Source organism: Tenrec ecaudatus, chromosome 3 (genome assembly GCF_050624435.1).
Source record: "Tenrec ecaudatus isolate mTenEca1 chromosome 3, mTenEca1.hap1, whole genome shotgun sequence".
Taxonomy (NCBI): Eukaryota; Metazoa; Chordata; class Mammalia; order Afrosoricida; family Tenrecidae; genus Tenrec; species Tenrec ecaudatus.
In genome coordinates this window covers 201,165,793-201,187,812 of record NC_134532.1, presented here as the reverse complement: position 1 = coordinate 201,187,812, position 22,020 = coordinate 201,165,793, and the positions used below count along the sequence as shown (strand labels likewise).

Sequence of the window (22,020 nt, the reverse complement as noted above, 5' to 3'; positions counted from 1 at the left end):
CCACAGGCCTAAGTCAGCCCAGCTTCTGCAACAGGGCCAGTGTGCGGCTTCGTAGGCCACCTTAGAGCATCAAGCTGGCCCAAGGCAGCCGGAGGTAAGACCCACCCACTCTTGAGTTGGGCATCCTATGGCCAGGAACTGCTGGCGCAAGCGGCTTAAATGCTTTCAAGTCACATTGCCCTGCATTTTTTAATTTTTTCCATGACACGAGTCTTCTCTTGGTGGGTGTTACTCTTGTCAGTAAGCAGTGGCTGCATAGCCACCCACGGGCCACGCTCTGGCTAAGACTTGTCTCAGTCCTCCCCTTCAGGGGACAGGATGCTTATAAGAGCAACATCAAGAATCACATGAAGTGACGCCCAAGCCGATAATAAGCACTGCCTGGGTGGGGGAAGCGACAGACCACACCACTTTAGGGCAGCGGGTGGAAAGTCCCTAGCAGTTGATACGAGCTGTGAGGGAGCTAGAATTTACCAGAGCAGCAGATGATGGGGCTAAGTGCCAATCTGAACAAAGCACCCCAAAACTACTGCCACTAAGGGGACTCCGATTCATACCTACCCTACAGGACCGAGAACTTCCCCACAGGGTTCCCAAGGCTGGAAGTGTCTACGGAGCAGGCTGTCAATCGTTCTTCCAGAAAGCAACTGGAGAGTTCTAGCCACTGACCTTCTGGTTCGTTGTCGGGTGCTTGATTCAAGGTACCAGCTAAAGCAGTGGATCTGAGTGCACGACAGTGATCCTGGTGTGCAAAGATCAGGCCTTATTTTATCCCTGCAGGCTCCCAGGTGGGGTAGTGGTTATGCACTGGGCTGCGATCACGTGGTCAGCAGTTAGAAACCCCCAGCAAAACAGCTCCTCAGGAGAAAGACTCCGGTGAACGGTTTTACAGTTTCCTACTGCAGAACACAGTTACAGTCTCGGAAGCCCACAGGGGGCGCGATGAGTGGGCACTGACCCGATGGCAACGAGAATGGGTTTTGTTTTCTTTACTTTATCCCAGAGTCCCGGCACTCGGCACAGTGCCCTCCAGCAAAACAGAGCCTCAAGCCTGGTCCATGGATAAAAGAATAAATCAAGAGTTTGTCCCTGGTCCATGGATAAAAGAATAAATCAGGAGTTTGTACAGGGCTACTAATGGGAAGGCTGGCGGTTGGAATCCACCCTGGGAGGTGGCGAGCAAGACGAACTCTTTAGGACACATTTCCCCTGCACCACATGCGGTTCCCAGGCATCAGGTGACTCAATGAGAGAGGGGAGCCCAGGTCTTGGCCCGAGGAAATATACTAGGAAAGTGGGCAAGACCTTATATCCAAAGAACAGGAAAGCTTTATTCTTTAACGCAGAGTTAAGTGCCCTGCTGGGAACTTGGGCCACGGCAGCTGGCTAATCTGCTGTAGGGCTGCCAAGGGATTCATCCGCTGGTTGACTCCAGGCTGCTGAGAATTTGCATTTCCAGCCCAGATACACAGAATCAGACTCTACACTGCACAAGAGGTCCAGGCAACTCTTACGCGCGCCCTACCTCAGATACTTGGCGGCGTCAATAGCCTTGAGAAATGAGATGAGATGATGATCGAGTGAGTCCAGAGAGTTGTGTATGCAGAACCAGGAGCTACATTGGAGTCGGACAGGATTATCCAGTACACTGAGAATCCCCTGGGATCTTGTTATGATCCTGATTCAGTATACTTAGGCTAGAAAAGCGGGAGGAGCTTGAACCAGAAGCCAGGCCTGCTACAACACTCATCTATCTGTCAGGGAAGCAATCTGGCTAAGCGAGCAATTCCCACCTGGAGGCTGACCCAAGCTGGGAAGAGCGCCTGCGCTGACAAAGCTCCCTTTGGACTTCATCACCAGGAAACCACAGACACGCCTCTATCTACCCCGTCCATCTTCCCTGCAGTCCCCAATAGGCTCACGGTCCCACGTTGCTAAAGACCCCTTCATACCTCTTCTCCATCCTCTTCCCTCGGTCCACTCACACATCTTCCTCACCCTGCCTCAGGGGGCTTCTTGAGAAGCAAAGGAGCAAGAAACCTGGCCCCCCTTCTCAACCCCCTCCTGCTTGCATCAGGCCCACCCTACTAGAGTGGCTCCATTGCCCAAGACATCTCACTCCCATCTTGCCACCCATTTCCCTCTCCCTTCTGAACAGTCTCCAGCCTCAGTCAGATGTGCGGGGGCATTCCCCACCTTCCTAAGAAACCTTCCTTCAACACTGCATTCACCTTGGGCCCTTCACCCCAAACCCCTTGCCCTTCCTCCGAATGCTCTAGACCAGCGGTTCCCAATTCTTGGGTCGCCACCCCTTTGGGGGCCAATTGACCCTTTCACAGGGGTTTCCCTATTCATAATAGTAGCACAATATAATTAGCAATGAATATAATGATATGGGGAGGTCACCACACAGCTGTTATCACTCAAAAATGACCAATTTACTGCCAGTGAGTCAAGGCCCACTCATAATGAGCCTGTAGGGCAGACTAGAACTGCCTCTGCGGGTTTTCACGATGGTAACACTGTCTTAGACTGTAACAGGCCTCATCAACTGGTGGTTTCGAACTTGTGGCCTTGCAGTTAGCAGCTGAATGTATGACTACGCCACCAGAGCTCCTCCAATCTCCCTTAAGCCCCCGTCCCCCAATCCGCCTCCCAACCCTTCCCAAAGGCACCCAAGCATCAGACTGTCAAGGTAACTGGCTTGGTCTTGGCAAGAAACACCACAAATTGAAAACAGTCCTTGTTGTGAGCAGCCGACAGAATCCCGAGGCTCAGTGAGCCCACGTGCTGGGGGAGAACTGCCCATGGATTTTCCAAGGCAGATCACCAGGCCTTCTCCCAAGGAGCCTGGTGGGTTCAAAGTGCCAACATTTCTGTGCAGCCTAGGGCTTACCCGTCACAACACCCAGCTCCCTGCAAACGAAAATGTTGTGCAACAGAACAAAGCACTGCCCGGTTCTGCACTGCCCCCACAATGTCGGCTGGCACTCAACACTGGGGCCAGAGTCAACCCATCTCATGGCGGGTCTTTCCCCTTCTTCGCTACCCTCTACTTGGCCTAGTACAATGTCCTCCTCCAGGGACTGGTCCCTACTGATCTCATGTCCGAATGAAGTGAAAGGAAGTGCCGCCCTTTTTCCCGTCTAAGGAACATTCTGGTTTTAACTCTCGAGGTTAAAAATCAGGCAGAGGTGGCACTCCCGCTGCAGTTCTCGTGGTAATACAAGGGGTCTCTCTAAGATTCTGCAGCTTCCCTATGGAAATGCACCTTCAGAAGGGCCTCCCCTTGGAAGATTGCCCTTGTTGGTCTACACTCAATCATCAATCTACCTCATGCCATAGAGATCCAGACAATCCGGGTGATGGCATGAATGTAACGGGTCCTATCTGTTGAGCTGTTTGTTGTTGTTGGGTGCTTTCTAGTCGGTTCTGCCCGAGAGTAACCCAGAGCACAACAGAACAAAACACTGCCTGGTCCTGCGCCATCCTCACGATTGTTCCCATGTTGGAGTCCATTGTTGCGGCCACTGTGTCATTCCATCTCTTCATGGGCCTTCCTCTTTTTCGTTGTCCTTCCACTTTACCATGTGTACCCTCCTTTTCCAGGGACTGCTCTCCCCTGATGACATGTCCAATGTGAGATGAAAGAGCATTCTGGTTGTTCGGCTTCCAAGACAGCTCTGTTTGTTCTCTTGACAGTCCAGGCATGGTACTTCCAATATTCTTTGTCAAAACCACAGTTCAAATGCTTTGTTTTTTCCTTCAGTCTTCCTTAGTCAATGTCATAATTCACACGCACATGAGCTGATTGAAAATACCAGGTCTCTAGGAAGGAACTCCAAAATGTTCGTTTTTTTAAAAAATTCCATTTTCTTTCCATTTCATCTTTACCTGAACTTTCTGAACGTTCTGAAGCCCTAGTGCTGTCAACCACAGGCTTGATGGGTCAACCCTACCAACCGCTCCTTGGAAGAAAGACGAGGCTGTCTGCTCCCATTAAAGACCCCAGCTTTGGCAAACCTAGGAGTGGGAATCGAACTGACGACGGTGGAGTATGTCATTGTTGTTTTGGTATAAGCTGTCAGTCCATCTTGACCGCCTCTTTAGCAATGGCTTGTGATGCATCACATTCAATGATGAAACATGTCTTTCTCTTCTGATCCTGTGAAGAGGTTTGATACAGACTTTTCACCAGCATCCGAACAGGCTCTCTCAGGTGTTCGCTGGAGTTGCCATTCCTGTCTTGAAATTTACTTCTGCTGGGTTCTAGGACAAGTCTCTCCTGTTTTCTCGCTTCAACGTCCCTGCCTGTGCCATCCCTGCCTCCGTTTCAGGCCCCTCCGGTGTCCTGGGTTCTGCCTGGGCCGTGTCCTCAGCCCACCTGCTCCCTTAACTCTCTCTTAACGAACCAGATTCTTGTTTTAAAGCACAGTTATAGTCTGGTGACGCCCTGGTAGCCCAGTGGGTTATATGTTCAGCCGCTAACCGCAAAATCAGCAGTTCTAACCCAGCAGCCGACCTGTGGTAGGAAGTTGAGGCTTTCTGCTCTTGTACAGATTTATAGCCTCGGAACCCCCACCCTCACCCACCCCCCTGGGCAGCTCTACTGTGCCAGGTAGGGATGACATCATCAACTAGATGGCACTGAGTTTTTAGTTTGGGGGATAGGCCAGTGAGTCATCACTGGGTGATTCAATTGGCTGAAGCAATAGATCCCTCATCCCTGAATGGTCCGTGGGTCAACCCCACCCAAGGGTGGCTTGGAAGTACAGTCTGGCAATCTGCTTCTGAGAAGCCACAGCCTTGAAAATCTGCAGAGCAGTTCCACTCCATCACAAGGGGTCTGTCACCAACTGTGGCAGTTACATAATCTACTGTCAACTTCAAGGAGTGGAATCTAGCCTGTCAATCGGGTCACAGCTTGATGACCTCATTTGGAAGCCCAACAGAGATAAATAGCTTACGGGAGACCAGACCCATACTCTCTGCTACACATTGCTGCTGACAAACCACATGGAGCTATGCTGATGGAACCAGAGTCCTGGAACTGGAAGAGCCACGTGGAGACTCCTGCCAGCGCAGAGGTGCTTCCACTGCCACTGGGTCCACAAGACTTTCCACTGAAGATCCCACTGGCATGTGATCTTCCTGCATTCAGCATTATTCTATGGCTGTGTGAGTCTGAAGAGGAATTTATAGACCGGTATCAGACATATGGGCTAATGTCAGACTTATGGACTTGATTTGGACTGGGTTGGGATGTTTTCTTAATGTATAATTGCTCTTTGATATAAAGTTCTCTCTTACACACATATGAGTGTCTCTGGATTTGTTTCTCTAGTCAACCCTGACTAACTCACTAATGAATCAGAATCTACTTAATGACCACTGACAACAGTGGAGCTCTGCTCTCTCAGCAGTTAAGTGCCTAAGGACTAAGCAAGAAGCAGAGGGTTAGAACTCACCATGAGCACTGCTAGAAAAAAGATGGGGCCGTTTGCTTCTATAAAGATGGCAGCCTATGAAAGGAAACCAAACCCACTGCCAATGAGTCCACTGGGGCTCAGAGCAGGATCTGAATCTGCCCTCCAACAGCTGCTCTCCTATGTCCTACAGGCTCCTATGAACCAGAATTGATCAATAACGATGGCAACCAATGATTCCCACTGCTCCCCCAAATCTCTCCATTCCAATGGGCAGCCACGCACTGCCCACCAGCGTGGCCCACTGAGCACAGGAATGCACTCACATGCCCGCTCCGCTCACTCCAACCCAGGCCAATCTTCCCCTTCCCCTAGGCCATCCTCAAGTCCTAACTGCTCCAGGAAAATTAAAACTCTTCCAATGGCTGTGGAGTCGCATTGATCTCACTCCTTATCTGCCCTTTCGAACGCATTTAAGTAGTCAGCAGCCCGGGATTTATGACTTAATTACAAACATTCTTATAATTGTTCCCTAAATGTCTGCTTCCTACCCTGCACATCCTCTCACGGGGGCTCAAGTAAGCATTCTCATATCGGGTACTGAGCTGAGCACCCTGGCAGATGGGCAAGCCGTGTCTTCAGAGCAGACAAACCCAACGTGTTGGCAATGAAACACCAACTACACACACTTCCACAGGGCTTCGAAAAACCCATGGGGAAAAATGGAAGAAAGAGATCATGGAATCTTCCCACCAACTTTTCAAAGCCCCTCATGTGTCAGTTTGTTTAGCAGTCTAAGGGAAAAAGAGAAGTCTAGTCTGTGTCCCTGATTTTGAAATATATATGTGTATGTGTATATGTATATATATATGTGTGTGTGTGTGTGTGTGTGTGTGTATACCATATAGCATCATTAGGAAAATAACGTTTTAGAAAAGGAACCGAAATGTAAATAGGTGCCACCACTGAAAAGTCACTGCTTGTACACAATTCTGACTCAGTGGCCTGACAGGCAAGCAGGCCTCTCCCTGAAGACCACCCAAGGCTGTAAGCCTTTACAGAAACAGAAGACCCCATCTTCTTTCAGCTAGTTTAACCTATTGTGCCACCAAGAATCTGTTAATCACTGCATTTCTCAGAATTCTTAAAACTTAAAATACTCAGCTAACTCCCTGTTCTTAAGGCTCCTTGATGGCTCTATAGGGTAAGCACTGGATTATTAACTACAAGGTAGGCGGTTCAAAACCACAAGCCACTCTACGGGCTAAAGATGAGGCTGTCTGTTCCACTACCAATTACAAAGCATCACAAATCCTACTACATAAGGGAACCAGGAGTCAGAATATACTTGCTGACTGACAGTGGGCTGGGACGTGCCCTATGAACCATGAAGTCTAAGAACACATCCAGCGTAAGTTGCCCTCCAACAAAAACATCAAACGGAGGCAAGCCGATTCTGTTTACAGGTTAGAAGCCTAAATGCATTCTCATCCTTCAATACAAAAAGGCTGCAGGCGTTCCACGAGGTACAGGACACAAATGCGGCCGGGTCAAGGATTTCTGCCAGAAACTTTTCTACTAACAGGCTTTGGAAAGCTGTCTTCTTCACGGAGACTCTTGAAGGGTATAAGCTTTGGGCTACAGGAACATCCAGCCCACCTACTGAACAGAAATAACCTTATGTGTCATTAAAAAATAATAACCCTCGCCTATCTCTGCATCCTGTCAATCCCCATCAAATCGTTGTTCACACAAAATGGTTTTATAGCTAAGCTCAAAATGGGGAGCGTGCTGCCAATCCTTGACCCAGGCCTCTGAGCCCCAGTTCCAAATGCTCCTGGCATGGGGACACCTGCCCTCATCACTCCGGCAACAGTAACTGTGCAGTATCACAATCAGACGGTGCTCTGTCCAAACCTATGTCCCAGCTGCCCCTCCCCCCCCCCAGACTGGTCCCCTTTGTCTCCGGTCATCTTCATCTTCCCCCAGTTCTCTTGCAAGTCACCTTTACCTTTCCATCCCACCAGCCGAGCACCATAGTGCCCGAGGCTGCCCTCCTCTGGGTTCCTTTTGTCACCCCGCTAGCACAGGGGTGTTCTAGGACTTTAATTTAGGAATCTTCTCCCCAAAACATTCCTGAAGAGGAAGAGGCACATTCTTATTTCTAATGTAAACTTCCAAATGCTGCCTCAAGCAGTACCAGGTGGGCTCTTAACCCCAAGGTCAGCAGGCTGAGCCCACCCACCATTCTCTGAGAGAGAATGGGCTTTCTGTTCCTGTAAAGATCAGCAGCCTCTACTCTAATCCCAAAGGGTCCAGTGCGCTTTTCTTAATGTACCCCCTGCAATCACTCCACAAGAAAGGTGCGACCACAGAGGAAAGATAAAGGTGGGGCAAGGGGAGAGACATCTAAACTGCAGGGCAGGAGTCTGGGAGATAGAGCTCTCAGGACCTCTTTATCCAGGCACCCTCTAGGGCTTTCCTAAGTCACATGAGGAGGCTAGGTCACCCTCGGCCCGACAGAGGCCCCTGGAATCAACTTCATCCTCCACGTTAGCTGTACCTGCTCCTTCCATTGTCCCCACTTCCAGTGATCTTGCTTTGTTACTTTACTTCCATCTACAGATCTACAGAGCCCAAACAAATGGATTCGAACGGTAACATCTCTACACTCGGCTGCTAACCAGAAGGTGGGATGTTTCCGTCCACCCACCAGTGTCTCGGAAGACAGGCCAGGCAATCTACTTGTGAAAAACCAGCCAGTGCCTAAACACAAAACCAAAAGGGCCCTCTGGAACGCCTTTCTACTCTACAAATTCAAAGTCAACTTCAGTTAGCCCGGGGCAAGGGAGCATTGGGTGTGTCATTTGGCAATAAAATGCATGAAAAAAAAAATCAGTAAAATATCCTAACTCGTTAAAAAAAAAATCACTGCCCTTGAGTGCATGCCTACTTACAGAGGCCCTCTATGACAGGATACAAAACTCCCCCTGGGAGTTTCCCATACTCTTTAACTTTTTACAAGGGTAGAAACCTGCATCCTTCTCCTGTGGATCAAACCGCTGACCTTGTGGCTGGCAGCCCTACTGAGAACCAACTATAAGAGTAAGTCTCCTTATTTTAACACCCAGTACATTTAAACACATACACACACACACACACACACAATATTGTAGACAACCATGTGAAGGAAAAGCTTTGGGAATTTTTTTTTACTTTAACTCATAGTATACCAAAGTGATTTTCTATAATGCCATCATTCCCCCCGCAAACCAAAATCAAGTATTTACAAGCAGTTGCTCTAACCCAGTTGCTATTGCTGACAAGTCAGAGAAACTGGATGGAAGCATGACTCAACTCACGTGCCACTGATCCAGGACCCGAATGTTTACAATGCAATGTCACCTCTGAGTTGTCGACTTTGGTAGGGTGACAAGGAACATCATCGCCAAGCACTTCAAAGGACTTGGCAATCGATCCGTCAATCCATAAAGATTGATAGATTGATATAAATACGACTGCTCTCACGGCCACGGAGTTCATAGTGATTCACTGAGATCCTACTGGACTGAGTAGAACTGCCACTGCGAGCTTCTGAGACTCGAACTGCTAAAGGGGGTAGAAAGACTCGTCTTTCTCCCAAGGAGCAGCTTGGTGGCTTGGAACTGCCTGCCTTGCTGACTGGCAGCATCAAGTGTAACCACTGCACCACCAGGGCTCCTACATTACTGGTGGTATTCCCAATAGCAGACTGTGGGTAAGGGTCAGCAGCCAGGCAAAGTTCTGTCTCACCATCCTCATGCCTCCTTGAGCAGGGGACGAGCAGGTTCTCTGTTTCCCACATTACACTGCACATGGATGTTAGTGCGGCATTTGTACGGCCCTTACATTTGGGCGAGTGCACTCCTGGCCTAACAGGGGTAAAACTGAAGGCTGAGTTTTTTCACAGGTCACACTGATGCCCCTTGCCTTCAGGCTTCAGGTCTCCATAGTGGCAGCTTGACTCTTTCCTAGGAAACCAGCCAAAACAATAGGGAGGACCGCAGAGTTGGGGGACTCCATTGGCAACATAACTATGGAAACATTTCCAAAGGCATTCCTCCTTTCAGAAGCTCCAATCACGGGTCATGGAACCACCTGTTTAGCTCTGAAACAAAACAGAGAACTCACTGCCACTGAGTCATCCCGAATCATAGCGACCCTAACTAGAGGGCCGGCATAAGTGCCCCTGTAAGCTTCGGAGACTAAAGCTTTCCAGGAGTGGAAAGCCCCGTCCTGGACTTGGAACTGGAAGCTGGGGTTCAGCCATCCATGTACCTGGACATACCTGGAATGAAAATCGTGGGTCCCCTGACTCACCTGGGTTTTGAAAGCGTGTTTTGTCTGGGGACACCAAAGTTGCATCTCAAGTACACGTCTCTTTCCCAAAAGCAAGTGGCTATTTTAAAAGGGCACCTTAACTGGTCTTTAATGGAGAGCAAGGGCCGAAGGGAATTGGGCGGCTTGAAGATCACATCACACACATCACAGGCAAGAAAGGGTGGTCGGAGTCCCTATGCTTTGAAGCCCTTGCACACCCTCCCAACAGAAGGGTCATGGAATTCGTCCAGACGCTGATGAATGAGCTTTCACAACTCCGCTGGCCGACGACTGCGTGTTTACTCGCAGTCTCACGTGGCAGCGCTCGGCGACACGGGCGCTCGGGCCACCCGAAAACTTTCTCTCCGCAAACTTGGCGCGGCTGGGAGGCAGCTCGGAGGCAGCGCCACTTGCGCCCCACGGCCACGGAACTGCACTCTTTGCCAAACAAGCCCACGGCTCGCTTCGCTCACCGGCAAGACCCCCCCCCCAAGGTCTCCCCCCCTCCCCCGGTCGGTAGCTGCAGGCACACAAAGGCGCGTGGGTGCCCGCGGAGGCCACCCTTGAAGGTGCGCGCAGAGCAAGGGGCGCAAGAGGAAGGCTCGCGTGCGGAGGAGCACCCCGAGCTACTCACAGGGTGACCGTGCGGTTGGGCAGCGCGTCCGGGGGCAGGACCTGCGCCAGCTCCAGGCTGCTGCACACCACCTTGCCCTCGGCGGCGCCCGCAGCCCGGCCGGCCCCTCGGGGCCGCCCGTCGTGCTTGCAGCCCGGGGGCAGCGCCGCGCCGCCGCCTCCCAGCAGCGCGAGCACCACCAGCGGCAGCAGTGGCGGCGCGCGGCCCCGCGGGCGCGCGGGCGGCTCCATGGCGCGGGCCGGGCCTGCGGGCCGAGCCGTGGCGCCCGGGCCTAGCGGGCCGCCCCGGCGGGCGGGCGGGCGAGGGCACGGCGCGGGCCCGGCGGTGCCCGGAGCCTCGTGGCGGCCGGAGGACGGGCCCGCCCCGCCGCCGACATGCCCCTTTGTCCGCGCCCGCCGCGCTCGGCCTCCGGGGAGCAGCGGGGTCACGGCCGCGCGGGGCCCAGCACCACTGTCCGGCCAGGCGGGAGCGCCGCCTCCTCCTCCGCCGCCGCCACCGCCTCCTCTGCCGGCCACTGACCGCGGCGGCTCCACCCCGCCGCCCGCCGCCCCCGCCCCAGCCCCAGCCCCTCCTTCCCCGCCACGCCCCTCCTCCTCTCCCCTCGGGGGAGGCGGCGCGCGCTCCCGGGGACCCCGCGCCACCGCCCGCCCCCGGGGGCCACGACCCGCGCCCGGTCACTCGGGCCGCTGGGCCGCTGGACCGGGGCGGGCGGCCCGCGGGAGCGCGGTCACTTGTGGAGGAGGCTGCAAAGTTCGAGTCCAAACTTGGCGCGCGGCGCCCGTTCCCCCTCACCCTTGGCCTGCAGACAAAGCGGCCCTGTGCGCCCCTGGAGGCCGCCCCTGGGTAGAGTGAGGAGACAGGGCCGACCTGAAGATCCTTGATTCGCTACTGGAGGGGAAAGCCCCCACCTCCCCCGCCTCACACATCCCCCCCCCCCCACCACCGTAAAGAACAGGCAATCGCCTTTCCTCCACCGACTGGACACCGCACCACCGCACGGCCCCGATGGAATGAGGACCAAGCCATTTTGGGGGGCACAAGGGAGTCTCCTTCGATCCAGACACAACAGAGCCTGGAAACAGGTTCCTCTCCAGGAAAATGGAAATGTTGTTGGCCTTCACCTCCTCCTGCTGTGGTCCCTGTGAGTCACCTGACATTTGCTCACATGTTATTATGTTTGAAGATCCACAGAGAGCATAGGGAACCAGAAACTAGATTCTCTCTGCCGGCGGTGAGAAATAGGCATTGATGACAACCCACAAATCCAAGTTGATACACAGAATCTCTGCCACCTTGGAGTTCCCGTTCCATGATGGAACTTTCCCCGGCAGATAGAGAGCCAGGCCAAGGCCCTGGTCTTTGCTTTCTTTTTTCCAGCTCCTCCGGGGAACAAAGGAAGCCATGTGTGGACTCCCAACCCACACAAGCGCCTGTCACACGTCAACCAACCGGTCCTTGGACACCTCTCAGACCTGGAAGTGTACACACAAGCTAAATGAGTGGTTCTGGGGGAAAGGCCAGCCGGCTCAGGGCCTGGAAATGGGAGTTGGAAACATTCAAATCAGGAGGATTCAGCGTTCTGGACAGCTTAGGAAAGAAGCCTGGGGACAGGGAGGGCGTGTTATGGGTTAAGGGTTGAGCTGCTAAGCCCCAGGTTTGTGGTTTTTAGAAAAATAAAAAGACTCTAGGCTCCTCAAGAGAAAGAGGCTGCTTGTTCCTGTAAAGATTTATAATCTCAGAAACCCAAAAGAGCAGTTCTGTGTTCTGCAGGGTCATTATGAGTCAGAAGGGACACAATGGCTTTGGTCTGGGTTGGACAATTTGAAACAAACGCTCCCTGTGCAGTGGTGCAGCGAAGGAAAATTAGTTGGTGTGTTTCTTCTAGCTGTAGTTTTTGTTACTCCCACAGAATGATGGGGTGGGAACACACAAAGAGTTCCTATCCATTGCGTTCTGATTCATCCGACTATAGAATGGAGTTGAATGGTCATGTGGGGTTATGAGATAGTAAGTCTTTACGGGAACAGAAAACCTCATCCTTCACCCACAAAGCCACTGGTGGGTTGGAACTGCTGTGTGAAAAACCAACATGTAACCCACTCAGCCACAATGGTTCCTAAATACGATAATGACGTTGTCATTGATGTCTGGGGCTGTGGAGTCTGTTCTGACTCATATCAATTCTATGTGAAACAGAATGAAAACACTGCTTGGTCCTGTGAATCAAGTGCAGAGCGCTGTAACACAGGGGTTGGGTGAGCATTGCCATTCCAGTGAGCCTAAAAGTAAACCGTGTCAGAAGCAGGCACCAGGAATCCCATGACCATCAAGAAAGAAGAGGCACCAGGGGATGAGTTTGAGATCCCTCCCTGCCTGAAGTGGCAACGGCACCAGAGGCAGTAGCACCAACACCCTAAGACAGAGCGGTGGGCTCACCCTGTGGAATGAGGAAAGCTGAGCGTCTTTGGGAAGGAGACTGTTTGCAGAATAAGGTGCTCTTTGAGCATTTATCATTAAAAGGAGCTTTGTAAGAGGCTTTGTTGTGGAGGGATTACTCTTTGGGCTGGGATCCCCATAGTCAGCGGTTCAAAAACACCAGCTATTTACTTTGGAGAAAGACCAGACTTTCTCCTCCTGTAACCAATTACAATCTCGGAAACCCATAGTGACTGGAGGTCACTATGAGTCAGAATGGACTCAATGACAGTGAATTTGGAGTTTGGGTTTAAAGGAGCTTTGGTAACATTTGCCCAAGCAGGGCAAAAGACAAGGAAGGGACCTCATAAGTGAGAGGCCAAGAACCAGAATCAGATGTGCCTGCAAACATGGCTGAGAAGACACATTGTTTCAGCCAAGGGACTGTATCCTTATAGTGCTTTCTGATTCTGACTTGTGGTAACCTGTGAACTTTACTTATAAGCCCCACAACCATGGGTATTGTCTGTAAATTCTGCGTGGCCATGGCAACATTATTGAACCCAGTAGAGAAGTCAAGTAGATGATGGTGGCAGAATAGGGTAAAAGAAGGATGGAGGGTGGAGACATGTCTACCTCCTCCTTTGTGGAAATAAGCCCTGGCCTGGTGTGGAGTTGGAGTCTCCTCCTTTGGGGAGCCAGAGAAGGTCAGGCATGGCTTCCACCCCATTTCCCCAGTTGGCATCAGAAGTGGGATTTTTTTTTTCTTTTTTCGTGACTCCAGAGTCATGGAAGCATGGGGCTTTGTAAGAGCGAGCATACAGCATAGGAAGTGAAACGTTTTTATTCTTACATGGTTATTTGGTCCCTTTTACCTGTAATGGCTGAAAGGGATATAAGGTATGTTAAACTGCAATCAAGGGGATAAAAACTACTCCTGGAGGGACCTGGAGCAAAAGCCAACTGGCTAAGTAAGATGGTTGATAGATGGTCAGAACCTGCCAGAACCAAAGCTACTCTGCTAGAGGCCCAAAGCCATGTGAACAGGAATGGGATTGTTCAGGTTGGACAAAAGAACAATGAAAAAATGTTACATATTTAGGGTTGTGTGTTTACCTGATATTACTGTGGATATTTGTTTATTCTATCTAGTGTTGTAAAATATGTATTAATGTATGATCAAAATTAATGTGGGAATTATGGTTACAGACATCTTGTATGCCCCCCTGCAGCCAATACATATTGATATTTGCTAGGTGGAGAGTTAATAATTTTCCCAGAAGAAAACATCTTTTTATTCTAAACCAATTAGAATATGAGTCCTTCAGTAGAACTGGTGTACATTGGTGCACTCTTGATAGATGGCATGCTCTAAACAGGGCTTTGCTTAGAGAGGCAGAAGCTCAAGTCCAACCTGGAATCCTTCTTGAGTTCAAAGAACATGCTGTGCTTTAGAATGCTAGGTTGATAGGTATGGGTAATTAAGAAATTGGATGTGTAAAACAGTGAGATGTGCCTGTCTTAGAAGCTTTTGTGGGTGCACTTAAGCCAAAATGAAACAAGAGAGTATCCCCACTATACAGTTTCCGCTTTTCCTGGTGGTTCTAGGGAAGAGAGGGTGATGGAAGATGTTGATTTGTTGTTGTTGTTGTTGTTGTTGTTGTTAGGTGCTGTTGAGTCAGTTCAAACTCATAGTGATCCCGTGTACGACAGAATTAAACACTGCCCAATCCTGTGTCATCCCCAGGATTATTCTTAGGTTTGAATCCATTGTTGCGACCACTATGTCAATCCATCTCCTGAAGTACCTTCCTCTTTTTCACTGCCCCTCCACTTTACCAAGCATGATGTCCTTTTCTAGGGATTGGGTTCTCCTGAAGACAGGCCCAAAGTATGTGAGATGACGTCTCCACTTTATTTGATCAACATTTTTGTATAATTCTACTTTGTATTACCCAAGACTGTCCAACACTGTCTATTTGAGCCCTCTGCGATAAGAAAATGCTCTGGAATGTGCTGTCCAATGCAATGACCTTGTTTAATGACAGTACACTGAAAATACAACTATTGCGAATTACTTCTGGAATTTCTCATCTCGACTTTAACTAAGCTGAATTTTAGTTTAAATGATTTCATGTGCCCCATTTAACAACTAAAGTCTAGTCAGTATAATGGGTAGAAAATGTGAGAGTGTTTGCCACTATTGAATAGATTTAAATGTATAAATAAGCTTAGAAGACAAAATCATTCCTCTGTAAAGTTTGGTGAAATGTGTCATATTTATTTTCGATGTATTTAATGGATCCTTACTTCCTAACAAAAACAGTATTATAATCTATTCCTAACCAAACAGAAAAGCTATTCACTATAAACACGTGGCCACTACTTGTCTGTCAGTTTGTTGTACTTTGGTGGGTTGTGTGCTGTTGTGATGCTGGACACTATGTCACGGTCTTTCAAACATGAGCAGGGTCACCCAAAGTGAACAGCTTTCACCACAGCTTCCAGAAGAAAGGCTAGCCGTTTCAGAGGACTTAACTGCAGAAAATCGTATGTAAAGCATAAAAACATTGTCTGAAAAATAATACTGAAAACACTGACAAACCTCAAGGTACTGGAATCCTCATGAATAGAACCAGAATGATGTCAGAGAATGCCAGAAGATGTGTCCCTCTGGTCAGAAGACATTCAAAATACAACTGTGGAAGAACTGCATTCTCAAAGGAGAGGCGATCATCATGAAGAAGATGGAGAAAAGCATTTGGGACAAGCAAAGCTACAAAAATGTACTAATAATCAGAACTTGGAATATATGAAGTATGCATCAAGAAAAATTAGATATCAAAAGTTAAATGGAATGCTTAAAGATTGATCTACGTGTTAGTGAACTGAAATAGACTAGTATTGGCCACTTTGAATTAAAAATCACGTGGTTTCCTATGCTACGAATGACACAATCAAGAAGAATAGTGTTTCATCATCCAAAAGGTCATCAAGATTGGAGAAAGGCTTAATAATAACCTGTGATGTGCAAATAACACGAGTGAGGAAGTGAGGAAGACTTGAATCACTTGCTGCTGAAAATCAGAGATTTCTGCCTGTTGTGTGGATTATAACTCAATGTAAGGAAGACCAAACGTCTTGCAAATAGAAGCTTATTTCTTGTCACCTAATTTTGGCCAATAGGTAGCATAATGATAAATGGGGAAAAGATTGAAGTTGTTAAGGACTTCACCTTCCTCAGATCCACAACGAATGCCCATGGAAACAACAGTCAAGAGATCAAAGGACACTCCCAAGGGCTCAAGTAGAAAGTCAATGTTTTGAGAGTGATGATGGCAACAAATATATAAATGTGTGTGACACAATAGATGGATGCGTGGATTGAGTTAAGAGTTGCATGAGCCCCCAATAAAATGATTAAAAAGAAGAAAGAAAGAAAGAAAGAAAGAAAAGATCAAAGGTCACATTGCGTTGGGTAAATCTGCTGCATACAACATCTTTAAAGTTTTGAGAAGTAAAGATGCCTCTTTGAGGCTAAGATCCACCTAAGCGAAGCCATTGGTATTTTCAATTGCCTCATTTGCATGTGAAAGTCAGTCATTGAATAAGGAACACTGAAGAAGAATCTATTTGAATTATGGTGCTGGTGAAGAATATTGAAAGGACCATGGACTTCCAAAAGAATAAATAAGTCTGTCTTGGAAGAAGGATTTCTAGAATGCTCCTTAGAGGCAAGGATGAGGAAAGTTTGTCTTACATACACTGAACATGTTATCAGGAGAGACCAGTCCCTATTGCAGAACTTCATGCTTTGGAGAAGAGAAATCCAGCTCCACAACTTCCCAAATATGATTTCCACGAGGCAAAGGTCAAACATGCCCCCCATGCCATTTCTTCCCTTGGTACCAGGAGTGGGGTTTATTAAGCAAACTGAAAATAAAGACATGCTTCTTTGTCTGCAGAGCCTCTTCTCAGCCATGTCGGCTTCACTACCATGACACCACGGGTCCTCTGCTCTTTCTCCTAGGATAGATGTTGCTTCTCTGCTCTGCCTCAAGTGCTCAGAACTGCACTCTCTAGAGACTCTGCTGTTTCCACCACTTGTCAGAGAAGATCTCGCACATACTTGGTGGCTCTTCATCCTTGATGGTAATAGGATTCCCTCCGTTCCTGCTTCTGAGATGGCTCGTTCTTATGTGCAGTGAAATGGCATGAGTGACCAATTTTAGAGTTTGAATCTCCTGTGCCTTATTTGGAGTCTCCCACCCAGTCAATTGGTGGGAATTTCAAAGACTATCAATAGAAGCACTGTATCAAGTAACTTCCCTTCACCACAGGTACCTAGCAGAAAGTCTTACAACATGCAGAATTTAAAGGAAAAGAGATATCCCTTAGAGGCACAGGTGGTTAAGCACTCAGTTATTACCAGAAATGTTGGCAGTTAAAACCTGCCAACCTGAGGAAACCGGCCTGGTAACCTGCGTCTATGAGATCAGAACTTTGAAAACTCCTTGTGAGCAGCTCTGCTCTGCACACATGTGGTTGCTGTGAGTTGGGACCAACTTGATGACAACAGACAATGGGAAACGTGGAAGCAGTGAGAAACACGGAGGAGAAACACGGTTTTTTAACATGAATCACGTCAGCCATCTTTGTCCCCACAGCACTTGGGCTGTTTTATTAAACACACCCAAAAAAAAAACAAACCCAAAAATACTGTTATAAATGCTAAAATAGTAGAACTTGAAAGTGGAAAGGGCTTTATAAAGTATTGTTTTCAATGCCAAGACTTTCGAATGGATACACAGAATGCCCGTGAGGAGTCTCTACCCTTGTTGGTTTCGAAGGGCTTGATTAGGAGTTACAAAAACCCCAGAAGATGTACCATCTCTTACCTAGACCAGCATCATGGCTTGAACGAAGCTTCCCAAGTCCTGACAACCTCTTGCCAGACAGGTCTGTCTACTGCTCACAACCACCTCCACCCCCGCCGCCCCTCAGGCCTCAAGAACATCATACCATTTGAAGTTATGGGACTTAATAGGTCATTTCCAAGCTCTCACTGTGTGTGTGTTTGTCCTAGTTTGGAACATCTTCCAGAAACAGAAATGGCTCGTTAACTATATTCATGTACACATAGTCCTGTAAAGCCGCATTGCATCCAATGCTGCTTTCAGGATGGTAGATGGACCGCATTCCAATGCCTTTATGCTGCTAATCCTGTCTTGCTGTGCTATGTAAGTCTTTTAGTAGATACCAGAGACACACTCCAAGATGCTTTGTTTATCCTCTTCATATAGAACCTATATTAACTCTGTGAAGGGTGTGTGGATGGCTGTGTATTTGCTCAGACATGTGTGCAAATGTATATTTATATACAAGGCGTAGAAAGTCAAAAAGTATTGCTGCAAAATCATAGCAAATTTTATCAAACAAAAATATCAAAACATGTGAAACTTATTGCTTCTTGAAATATCCTCCTCTAGGTTTATACATTCGGGAAGATCATGTTTCTGTCTCTTGATCCCTTCCCTGAAGAATTTTGTGAAATTCCATTTACATCAGGTCAAAGTGGCATCCGAGAAGGACCGTCATCATGTTCCTTTGAAATGTGCATTAAGATGTTCAGAGACGCAGCCCCAGGGCTGTGCAATAGCCCTCGCCACCCTTGAAGAAGGAGCAGGTACATTGTCGTGATGGGATGGAAATTCCTCAACAGAATTGGCCTGACCCTTTTCTCACCACGGCTGTTTCCAATTTTCTTATAACATCTTCACCATTAGGCCCTTTCATCGTCCTATGTCCTTCAAGAAAATCTATGAAGATTACTCCTTAGAATTCTCCTCTGCAAATAAAAAGTTGTCATAAGTTTCGGAGCTAACCTCTTTACCTTGAATTTACCTGGCTCAGCATATCCCCTTCGAAGCCACTGTTTTGTGGGAACTTGCTCTCTGGATTATATTGGTAAACCCAAGGCTCATCCTGGTTGCCATTTCTTCCATAAGATCTTCTCAATTCTTTTCTACCTTGCTTAAAAACTAATGTAAAAAGCAGCTAATCAAGCTAGATGACCTTGGCATAACACTTTTGGCACCTATCAATCCAAAATCTTACTGAGACATCTTTGCATAAAATTGAAAGGGTCAAATTATGGCATCGCAACTTTTTTGTGTGTTTGTTGTACTGTGCTGGCTTGTGAGGTGCTGTGATGCTAGGAACTGTCCTACTGGTAATTCAAATGCCCGCAGGGTCACCCAAAGTGAACAGGTTTCAGCAGAGCTTCCAGACTAAGAACGGACCATGAAGAAGGCAGCCCACTTTGGAGGAAGCAGCAGCCACAAACCTTAGGCATAGCTTCAAAACATTGTCAGATACAGAAGGCCTGGAGGCAGAATATTGTTGAAGACAGTGTCGGAGTATGGACTGCTCAGGTCCAAGGGCACTCGGAATGTCAATGCTGGGGAGCTGTGATGCATGTCAGGTAAAGCCTTAGGGAGTGCAGCCTTTGGCATCTTTGTTCTGGATGGGGTGTACCCAATGCAACATAAAGAGAAGCAGCTGAAAAATCTACCGATGAACTGAACTTGGACTGTGTGAAGGAAGAAAACTGGAAGTTGGCAAAAATGAAACAGAACACATAAAGGTTGATATCCCAGGCATTAGCGAACTGCAACAAAATGGTGTGGGCCATTTTGAATCAGACACTTGTATGATTTAATTTGCCAGGAATAACACAACCAAGAAGAGTGGTATAGCATTCATTGCAAAACGAATCTTGAGGTACAATGCTGTGTCTGTGATCAGATGATATCTACCCCCTTCAAGGAAATCCAATCAATGCAACTAGTATTGAAGTTTATGCACCAGCCACAAAAGCTGATGATAGAGAAATTGTAAAATTCTACCAATGTCTGCATTCTGAACTTGATCAAACATGCAATCAAGATGTCTTGGTAATCATTGACAATTTGAATGCAGAAGTTGGAAAGAAAGGGGAAGGAACAGTACTTGGACAACATGGACTTGGCGATAGACATGAACTTGGAGATGGCATTTTTGAGATAGAATGTTGAAAAGCGGACTTGTTTCTAACAAATCTCTTTTTCCAACAACCCAAAAGGCAACTACACACGGACTTTTGCACCTGCAATGCAAAGAACTCAAACAGACTACCTTTGTGAAAGGAGAAGCTAGAGAAACTCAGTATCAGCACCTAAAACCAGGCTAGGGACTGACTGTGAAACAGACCATTAAATGCTCATATGTAAGTTCATGTTGAAGCTGAAGGAAATTCAAACAAGACCATGAGAGCCCAAACACAACCTTGAGTGTATCCCAGCTAAATTTCGAGACATCTCAAGAACACATTTGATGCATTGGACACTAATGACAGAAGACCCGAAGAGCTTCCAGACATCAAGGCCATTAAAAAATCAGATAAGAGAGAAAAGATCACAATGGATGTCAGAAGAGACTGAAACTTGCTCTTAGTCACAGCGTATCTAAAGCTAATGTAAGAAATGAAGTCAAAGAGCTGAGTAGGAAATTTGAATGGGCCATTTAAGAAGACAAAGCCAAACATTATAAGGTAATGTGTAAAGACGTAGAGTTAGAAAACCAAAAGGGAAGAACACGCTCAGCTTATTTTTTTTGTAAACATTTTATTAGGGACTCATACAACTCTTATCACAATCCATACATACATCAATTGTGTAAAGCACATCTGTACATTCATTGCTCTCATTGTTTTCAAAGCATTTGCTCTCCACTTAAGCCCTTTGCATCAGATCCTCTTTTTATCCCCTCCCTCCCTGCTCCCCGCTCCCTCAGGAGTCCTTGATAATTTATAAATTGTTATTTTGTCATAGCTTTCCCTATCCGACGTCTCCCTTCACCCCTTTTCTATTTTCCGTCCCCCAGGGAGGAGGTCACATGTAGATGGTTGTATTCAATTCCCTCTTTCCAACCCACTCTCCCTCTACCCTCCCAGTATCGCCACTCACACCCATGGTCCTGAAGGTATCATCCGCCCTGGATTTCCTGTGCCTCCAGCTCCTATCTGCACCAGTGTACATTCTCTGTTCAATCCAGACTTGCAAGGTAAAATTCGGATCATGATAGTGGGGGAGGAGCATTTAGGAACTAGAAGAAAGCTTTATAATTCATCAGTGCTACATCGCACCCTGACTGACTCATCTCCTCCCCCTAGACCCCTCTGCAAGGTGATCTCCAGTGGCTGATAAATGGACTTTGGGTCTCCACTCTGCACTTTTCCCTTCATTCAATATGGTAAGATTTTTTTTGTTCTGATGATACCTTATACCTGATCCCTTCTACGCCTCGTGATCGCACAGGCTGGTGTGCTTCTTCCATGTGGGCTTTGTTGCTTCTGAGCTAGATGGCCTCTTGATTACCTTCAAGCCTTTAAGACCCCAGACGCGATCTCTTTTGAGAGCCGAGCACATCAGCTTTCTTCGCCACAGTTGCTTATGCACCTGTTTGTCCTCAGCGATCGTATCATGGAGGTGTACACTCAGTTATATGGTTTATTGTTCTTTGATGCTTGATAACTGATCCCTTCGGAACCTATGATCACACAGGCTGGTGTGTTCTTCCATGTGGGCTTTGTTGCTTCTGAGCTAGATGGCCGCTTGTTTATCGTTGAGCCTATTTTAAACTGAAGAAAAATTTCAAAGCTTAAATTGCCTTAGCTCGTCTCCTCCCCATGACCCTTCTGTAAGGGGATGTCCAGTTGCCTACATATGGGTTTTGGGTCTCCACTCTGCACTCACCCTCATTTGCAATGATATAATTTTCTTGATATCTTTGACACCTTGTTGTCACACAGGCTGGTGTGCATCTTCCATGTGGGCTTTGTTGCTTCTAAACTAAATGGCTGCTTATTTATCTTCAAGACTTTAAGACCCCAGATGCTATATCTTTTGATAGTCGGGCACCATCAGCTTTCTTCACCACATTTGCTTATGCAAACATTTGTCTTCAGCGATCGTGTTGGGAAGGTGTGCTTTATGGAATGCCAATTTAATAGAACAAAGTGTTCTTGCATTAAGTACTTGAGTGGAGGTCCAATGTCCATCTGCTGCCTTAATACCAAATCTATAGATATATGCACGTAGATCTATTTACATCCCTGTCCTATATAAATATATTTACATACGTACA

General features: G+C 47.7%; 1 protein-coding gene across 2 annotated transcripts in view; it reads right to left on the bottom strand.

Annotated features, from left to right (window-relative positions):
* ADGRA3 (adhesion G protein-coupled receptor A3) overlaps window positions 1-10,664 on the bottom strand; it is a 127,673-nt gene extending 117,009 nt beyond the window's left edge. For both annotated transcript variants that reach the window (XM_075544479.1, XM_075544480.1), the window contains exon 1: window positions 10,420-10,664. In XM_075544479.1, coding sequence (XP_075400594.1) covers window positions 10,420-10,649 — 230 coding nt within the window. In that variant the 5' untranslated portion in view covers window positions 10,650-10,664. The remainder of the gene's footprint in view (window positions 1-10,419) is intronic.
* Between the last annotated feature and the right edge of the window lie 11,356 nt (window positions 10,665-22,020).